The sequence below is a fragment of the Crocodylus siamensis genome, chromosome 2 (assembly GCF_052110815.1).
Source record: "Crocodylus siamensis isolate JL-2025a chromosome 2, ASM5211081v1, whole genome shotgun sequence".
NCBI lineage: Eukaryota > Metazoa > Chordata > Crocodylia > Crocodylidae > Crocodylus > Crocodylus siamensis.
In genome coordinates, this window is record NC_143396.1 from 180,419,559 (window position 1) to 180,428,556 (window position 8,998).

Consider the following 8,998-nt stretch of genomic DNA (forward strand, 5'->3'; position numbering starts at 1 on the left):
AGGTATCATCTGTGCTTGTTGAAGAAAAATCCTGACATGGACTTTCAGGACCACAAGGAACAAAACTGCTCAGTGGCTTCTGTACATTGTCCAGGTTCCTTTTTTAAATAATCCTTCCTCTTTTGGTGAGTGCACCACACAAACAAGCACATCCACCTAGCACTATTGCCCCTTTGCTGGTAACCAGAATTTGCAAGCCAAAGCAGGAAGCTGTTGGGCAGGGAAGCAGGAGCAGGCAGTGTACAAGGGCTGTAAGAGAGCATGGTTATAGCTTTGGAAAACCTGTGCTTCTGCAGTGGCAACCGGGGCAAAAATTAGAGCAGCCTTCAGGGCATCCTTCACCTGTGGCAGGGGCATAAGAGGAAATGCTGCAGTCTCATCGTAGCACAGTGCCCACTGCACTGCAAATAGCTGTGATCTCTTATAAGACATCTTTCTGTACTCCCAGCCACTGTGAGCTGCTATTGCCCCACACTTCCTTTCTGTCTTGGGCCACCACTTCCAGATTTTGAGACAGAGGACTATGGCAAATACTTAGAAATTATCTAAGGGTGAAAAAAAATAATCTTGCATCTCCTCCCCCACCCGCACTCCCTCAGCCCCATGAGGCTTCCGGCACGGCTCGTTTCTGTGCTAGTACAGGAAGAGTGATGTGAAAGTGAGCCCACACACCAAACACTTGCAGAGCTGTCTGCAGGGCTCCTCCATTCTGCAAGGTTGTTAACAAGGAAAAGCAATGTCAGACTCTGAGGAGTGCCAGGGAGGTCCCGAGGGCGAGGACCAGGTGGGGGAAGAGCCCCTGACAGAGCCTGAAAGGTAAGGCCCTTGGGACTGGCTGAGGTTCCCTTCACATTTTGGTGTTTAACCCTAGGGTGGCTACAGGACGACCGGGGAAGTTGGGGTGGGGGACAAAAGCAAGGTGGAAATAGTTGTGGCTCCATGAGGCCAAGACAAGGGTATGTTAAAGGGCACTTTAGTCGAACATACATGAGGAGAGGGAAACACTGGAAGGGACCTGTCCTTGGGAGCTCTGGAAAGATCCTGACTGGTCTTATCAGCTCTGGCCTCACTCATTGACACAGCCATGGGGTCAGGATCTTTAGTGTTCCCACCACTTTGATCTTTGGCATCATAAACATCCTGGGACAAACAGGAGAACAGAAAACTTTTCCTCCGGTGCTTCTGGGGACTCCCATAGCAGGGGCCTGGCTTGTTGTAAAGAGATGAACTTAAAAGTCAGGTGTCCTGCGGGCTGTGTGGGTGTCCAGTGTCAGGGGATGTGGTGGCTTTTAGGTGCTGGGTGGCTCTTGCATCCAGTTTTCCAGCTCCCTGTGGAAATTTTTTGGCACAATGGAGCATGACAGCTGCTTAGACTGCATGCTGTTGGTGAGGGGGAGTTCCACGTTTCCCTCCATCATTCCCCCTAAAGTGTTTTGACTCTGTATTCATATTGCCCATACATTGAGTACAGGCAGCACCTCTTGGGGTCCAGTTAGGCATGGGAGACCTATGGGACAAGTGGCAAAAGACCTGGGGAAACATGTCCTTTCTTGAGGGCATGATCCACAGACCGAAGGTCAGAGGGAAAGTCCCTCGTTGCTACTTCATACCGTGACCATACCTTGCCATTTTTGTCACTCTTAGAATGACTGCTGGTACATGTATCTGTAAATGCAGTTTAACAGCTCTCACATGTGGTTTGAAGGGGGTGGGAGGAGAGATGGTAAATTCTGCAATTTCACAGAAACCATTTTTTTCTTGTCCATCTGAATTAGACTGGTAACTTTTCAGAGCAGAGATGATGTCTTTCAGGGGTTTGCCCACACTCTGCTCATTTAACCCCTCTGGTGGCTTTATTGACAGTGACTTTCAACATTGGAACTTCAGCTCCAAATCAGAATCAGTAGTCTCCCTTGTGGATTTAAGGATTAAATCCATTAGCAAAAAAAAATTAGCAAGGGTGAAGTTACACATTACATTTGGCCCATCCTAAAATTTAATTCAATGGTTAAACACCCACACGATCTAGAGTCATCAGGAAATCTAGGGTCATCTGGCTACAGGGTTTCAGCTCTGGTGTGTCTAAAGATAAAAGAAGTAATTATATTATTCACCAGATTCCATCCAATTTATATTTAAAATATCTTACCCTTGCCACACAAAACTTATATGACAGTCAGTAAAATTTCCAGTTGTAATATCTGAGGATTTTGGGGTGATAGGGAAAGCAGGGCTCTTGTTTGATTTGTGCTTTGTCATATCCCATGATTAAAGGGTAAATGCTCCCAAAGCAGGTGCATCTGGGCTGCACTGATATCCTTGTAGATTGGTGTGCTGCTGTTGCCTGGAAGCACCTGGGAACAGGTAAATGGTTGCAAAAGATAATCTAGGTGACAGCTGTAGGCAGTTATTCAGGCAATGGAACAACCTTGGTTTTAAGCTTAATTAGCAGCTGGAAAGAACATGAAGCTCCTGCAGGGTGTTTTCTGATCTTTTGACATACACCAACAGATTCTCCACACCACGGTACCTCTGCTATGTCTACATCACCCAGAGCAGGTCTTGCAAAGCAATGGGGACTTTGTGGCCTCGCTCTTTCAATAGCTGAGTTAGCTTTCTTCCTCCACAAAACTCTCGGCCCTCTCTCCCCTACGGGGAGTAAGAACAAGCAAAGGTATGTCTCCCACACAAGATCATTGGGCTGGCCCTGCAAACTACAGGTTCCCCATTCTTTTCTCTCTTCCACATTTTTGGTTTGTGTAGGTAGGTCTGTCTGGTTGGGATGCTTGGCGCGAGTATTTTGCCAAGCAGAGTAATACTGATTTCTCCTGTGTCCCTGATCAAGGCTTTGAAATGATTGAAGAGGCTAGCTGCTGCTACTTCTGCCCCCACCCCGCCAAGTGCTTCACCATGACATTAATACGTGCTGGGCCTTGTTTTGCAAATGTAAGCAGTGCATTGAGGATAATCATGTGGTGTAGACCTGATTAGTTCATGTTTTGCTTCACTGAGCCTCAGGGCCTTGGGCTAAGGCCTTTCAGGCTGACTGGAGGCTCAAGCATTTTTTCCTAAAGTATTTTGGCCTCTTTGCTGCCTGGTATGGCTAAAGCTGCTCAAATATTACAGATAAGAATGCTACAAACTGCTCAAATCCAGAGTTTTGGTTTAAAAAAAAATGGGAAGCAAACTGAGTAAAATGGCAGAACTCCTTCTCACCCTGGTTGAATTTATTTATTTATTTATTTATTGGCGAAACTTTTTTAAATTTCAAAATTTTAAGGGAGAGAAAAGGGGAAGGGAGTTTTTAATTTTGCTTGTTAAATATTAGAAGAGAATGTTGCCTTCTCCCTCTCTCCCTGAAACTGCTGAATAGGTTCAATTCAATTATCCTGGTGTTACCTGTACTTTACCAAATTCTGACACCTTAGCATGAACCAAAGTCTCACTGGACTTTCCTACCAGAATATTGGAAGAAGGAGTTTGCTCACGATCTGGGGTGTTTCTTTTCCTATGCGGTGGTCAGGACTGCTAGCTCAGTTCCTTGGTTGTTCTCCCTGTATATAGTTCAAGCAAAAGATAGGTAAGGTTCTTTGGGTAGATGTGATATCTTCAGTTAGACTAACTTACTTGGAAAAATGTTCTTTGCAAGTTTTCTGGCACAAGCATTCTTCTTCAGGCATAGGGAGTCTTTGCTGTTGTTCTGAGATCTCCAAGATGAAAGAAGCTAAAAGTGTTACAGGACTCTGTCAATAGGTGGAAATTAAGAGAACAATGGGTAGAGTAGGGGGGCCGGTAAAGGGGAAATAATGCCAAAGGTAAGTTCTCCAAGGTAGAAGAAGCAATCAAGACTTGTCATAGCAATGATATCTTTTATTAGATAAACAAGATTTTCACAAAAAAATTATTTAATTGCAAGCTTTCAGGCACAAACACCCTTTACCAGGCATTGGAGAAAAGATGGTAAAAGTTCTCCTGAGTAGAAATGAAAGTTCATATTTCATAGGATTTCAAAAGGTAGAAGAGGCAGTCTGTGGAAAAACCCACCACTGATCAAGTTACAGCAGTGTTCCTAAGACAATTCATCAGGGCAAAGGGTGGGGACAGAGCCAAAGAGCATGGAGAGAGAGGCTTAGAATGGTTGACTATGGGCCTTATTACATGGTAATTTGGGAGCAACTCCTGGAGCTCTTAATACTCAGACAATCCAGTGGTTAATACCTTAAAGTAGTTTTAAGCACTCATTATACAGCTGAAAGTTATGCCACTCGGGGCAGGATTGTCTCTGATTTGTACTACCCAGCTCCTGCTCCATTAATATGGGCTGCCCAAGCTGAAATCCTCCAGCATCCCAAGATCTCTCATACCCCCACCCATACAGCAGGCATAGAAGCCTGTCTTGGCTCACCAGCCCTGTAGTGACAACTCAGAACTAGAGCTCCTAGTTCTGCCCCTGCTTGCCAGGCCACTAGGCTAGGGACAGACATTAAAAAAACCTGAGCCTGAATTGGTCCAATCTTTGCAGGTTAGTCTAACCTGGCTAGGCTGAAACAGTTTGTAACCACACAGACATCTGCTCTGGACTGAAGAAATGCAGGCACATGCCTGGAGTGGCTTGGGCTAGAAGCTGGGAGGGGGGACACTAGAGCAGCCCTCCCTTCCCTTCCACAATAGTGGAGGGGGGAGGGGGGACATGACCAGGCCAAGCCAGGCCCTGGCACAATGCTGTGATTAGGGAGGGTGTTCAGTACTGTTCCTGACCAGTGAGGGAGCCAGCAAGGAGTTCACAGTTTTTAGCACCCTATCAAGAAAACAAAAGCCTCTCATTTGTTCAAGCTCTTCTGAAACAACTTTTTCCAAGGAAGGAATGCAGGGAGATTACCAGCTGACCTGTTGTTTAGCTCCAAAAAGCCCTAAGTGGACATGGACATCTCTCATCATTAGCTAGTATACCACATGCTGGCTATGGTCCATGCTTGGGAAGGGGAGAATCCCTCCTTGAGCAGGTGGTAAGGCAGAAGGGGGAAGCCAGGCAGATACTGATGTGCCTGCAAGTCTCTGCAGGAGCTCCAGCTAGGGAGCAGAAGGTCAGGGCCAGCCTAGCTCTCTGGAGCAGAGAGCCCCACCCAGGCCTGCAAAGCATCTGGGATGCTGGGGGACTCTGGTTTAACTTAAACCAGGAAGGGATCTGGGACAGACATTGCATAAAACAGTTTGATCCAAATCAGTGAAGTCTGATACTACATTCAGCCAGGTTTATCTCAAACTGGTTTCAGCAATTTTCTAACTGGTTTATGTGCACTGAACATCTGTTCTGTTACAGGTTAAAACCAGTTTCTGATCACTTAAACTGGTTTATGTGTAATGCCTGTCCTAGCCTTAGTGGCAAGTCACACCTGTGCAGGTGGAAGATAGTCAGAGAAGGTTTCTAGACTAAGCATGTGACTACTCCAAACTCCAAGCTAGCACTAACACTAACACCCGCAAATATTTACGCAGCTCACAGCATAAGGTATAACAAGACTGTAAATGACAAACTGACTTGAGGTGAGGGTGGGGCTGAGTTGGGTCATGGAGGAAGAGCATTAGTTAGAAAACTGACTACTGGTTCCCTTATTAGCAACATGAGGCTCGTTTAATGCTTCCAAACATGCTGTCCAGCAAGGTTGCTACTGGAACTCTGCATCTCCTCTTGGAGATGGTCATATAAATAAAGCTGGTGTTGAATCACCCTGCCTATCTGCTTCCTGAAGTGCTACCAGTACAGAGGTACCAAAGCCTCCTCTAGACTAGCAAAATATAGACCCCAGGCCAGCAGCTCCAGAAGCCTGAGTGTTGATGGGAGTTAGGCAGCATTTGATGACACAGCGACGTGTCCTGAGAGCCCTGCTGTTCCTGCCAGCTGCAGGGAACTAGAAGTGGCTTTTGTGGTCAGAGCGACACTGGGGCAGTACAACCCATGCAATTTCATGGGGCCCCCATTGTACGCTGGTTATGTTAGGTGCTCATACTCCATACTTATTATGGTTTGTTGTGGAGGCCAGACACCAAAACTTTGCATGGGGCCCCCCAAATATAAAGGTGCCCATTGTTTGTGTTGTGAGATGGAAGGAAGGAGGTAGGGGTCCACATAAACTATCATTAGTCTGTGTATGTGTAACTTTCCTGTTTATGCTATGCCCTAGTCACCAAAGAGTTTTTTATTGCATTTCCATGGTCATGGCAGGGCAGGGGGACTTGCTACCCCAGGAGGATGGCCTGTGCAATCAGTGGTTAGGAACCTATGTTTTGGGGAGGGCACAGCTTATATAAACAAAGTCTTCCAAGGGCTGTTCTCTCTCAGCAATACCCTGTAACCACATTGTGGCAGTGTGTATGATGACCCTCTCCCCATTGCTGCCTAAGTGTACAGAGAGCTTTACGCAGCCTGCATCCTAAAGGGCATTTTCATGTGTGTAGGAATGTGGTATGCAAGGTAGGTGCTCCTCTTGTTAGGGAGTCACAGGGTGAGAAAATAGCTCCTTACAGACACAATTAGCCATGCTGCCTCATCCTCCCATGCCCCCTTCCTTCCCTGGCCTCCTGTTCCTGGTACTGCAGGGAGTCCTGTGCTGCCCATGTATGGTCACTGGCTCAGGATGGCTTTGCTGTGCCAGCAAGCCCTGTCCCTTCTTTTACCACATCCATCCCCAGCTGCCTTGAATTCTCCAGATCCCGTAGAGGAGACTTGGAGAGTCCTCAGGAAGATTACTGCTGTTGCTAAGTTTACCCAATGCTGGAAGGAGCTTGTCTGAGAAAACTGATACTTGGTGAGGTTTTGCTGGACTACTTAGCACTGAATTCTTGGGGAGGGGGCGGAGGAGCATGTGGTCCATGCTCAAAGGGACTGTTCAAAATATAACTCAACTCACTCAACCCTGAGCTGTTCCATCAAAGAAAAGGGCTGAGGTGCGGGGAAAGAATAGGTTCCAGTTGAATGAACCAGAAAAGCAGCTGGAAAATACTCTGACCTTGGCAAAGGAATAGGGAAGATGCCAACAGTCGGAGAATAGTCCTCTGAAATTGAGTTACCTTATTTGAAGGTCGCCGGGGGGATGGACTAGAGTGGTGGCCTGCTCTTGCTTCTTTCTGGTTTAAAAAAGGCCAGGAGATGTGTATGTGTTCTGAAGGAGAAGATTGTCTAAATCTTCTGTCTTGCTTCATATTCCACAGTAGGAACTCAGGCCTCATCTGAGATGGGACACTATTTTGACAAAATAATGAGCTAAAAGATGATATAATACTGGACTGGAGGGAGTGAAAGCCAGTTCATTGATAAGAGGTGGGGATTTGTTGGTAGGTAAAATCTTAGCAAGGGGTGTTTTGCCATTGATTTCAGTGGATTTTGCCTTTTGCTGTCTGTTTCTGGTGAAACCTAACGAATGTCAATGATTCATTTTGAATAAAGGAAATCTCTAAAGATGTAAATGCCTTGTTCCACTTGGCATTGCCAGGAGATGCACCTAGATCTTTCCTCAGGAACAGTAAAGAAAACCCAGAGGAGAACAGACTTTTGGGGTATTTTTATGGGAATGAACCACCTTTCTTCCTTTAAAGCAAATATCAATGTGGGTCCTTTCTATGCATCCCAAAGAAACAGAAAAGCATCACTGTAATCTATGGACAGACCTCCTTTAATATATAGACTAAGCCATTTGTTAAACAATGAGCAATAATCATTCTAAATTAAAATTAAATTAAATTTAGCAGATCCCAGCCAGGGCTCATGTTGAGGAGGTGAAAGAAATGGAAACATCTATCTTCCAGAAGATGGGATAACATTTAGAAGGCTTCATTTTAAAATGTTTTTTTCCTATGGATGAAAACTATTGAGACTTGAATGCAGGAATCTACTGAGAGGCAGGCTGAGACCCAGAAGGGTTTGTGTCATGGGTATACTAGATAGGAATCCAACGTTCAGGCAGCAAGACCCTGCAGGCCCAATTGAACATATACATCCCTGTTCTGAATCCAGGCAGAAAATAACAGGGTAAAACCAAGCAGGATGCACTGACGTTGGCAGTCTTAAGTCTGAATCCATCCATCCAGGGCTGGAAAAAAGATGCAATGGGACTCATTTTACGTCCACATCTCAGCAAGCTCTTTCTGCTGAGAGATGGGCTGAGGCCCAGTGTAAACTCATTTCATATGTGGGTGGGGAATCCAATACCAGGCTCCAGGACTGCTAAGGTACCTGTTTTACTTACTATGGCCTAAGAGCCTGGTGTCTCTGCAAACATATGGTCCTATCCTACGTGCGAGGAGGTGGGAAATATTCCTAAATTCTGTGGATTTCATATTCAGTGGTTTGAAGAACTTTCCACCCCCTCTCCTCCCACTGTTGTTCTTTAGAGATGTACAGTATAATCTGAACCCTCTGAGTTTAGCCTGCAGGCAGTTTACTGTGTTCCCTGGGTTTGCCATGTTCCTGAAACCTGGTGATAATTGCAATTCTGCCACCTTTGTCAGGAAAAAGAGGTGATATCCCCATCAACCACCAGCAAAAAGGGGATCATGGTCTCCCAACTACCAGCTGCAGAGGTGGATCTGGTTTTCCAAGTCAAGAAGCAGCTCTGGCCCTAGCATGGCATAGCTTCAGCCACTTTTGCTCCTTTGAACTGCATCAGGCAATGGTCCAGGGGCTGCTGGGACAAGAAGGGAGTCAGCTAAGCTGGGGCCCACCTAGGATGCCAGGGCTCCTCTCTCTCTATCTCTCTCTCCCTCTCCCTTCCCCGCCCTCTCCATAAATGCTTGCAGCTGGACTGCAAACAATTTCCTAGTACATACATCATCTTCCGTTTTAGCAGCTGTGGGTCACAGCGATGCTCTTTTCCCATCACACTGTCTAATAAAATGAAGCCTCGGAAGGAAGAGGGGAGGGTGAGAACACAGACAAAGTGAGGTGGCTTGATGGGAAAAATGAGGAGCAAAGCTAGGCCCAAACCAAACCCTGGATCCCGGT

General features: G+C 46.1%; 1 protein-coding gene across 2 annotated transcripts in view; it reads left to right on the forward strand.

Moving 5' to 3' along the window:
- Positions 1 to 650: 650 nt before the first annotated feature.
- Positions 651 to 8,998, forward strand: part of LSP1 (lymphocyte specific protein 1) — a 92,955-nt gene continuing 84,607 nt past the window's right edge. The window contains exon 1 of one of the 2 annotated variants that reach the window (XM_090032483.1): positions 651 to 816. In XM_090032483.1, coding sequence (XP_089888609.1) covers positions 737 to 816 — 80 coding nt within the window. In that variant the 5' untranslated portion in view covers positions 651 to 736. The remainder of the gene's footprint in view (positions 817 to 8,998) is intronic. The other variant, XM_090032481.1, reaches the window with a different exon arrangement.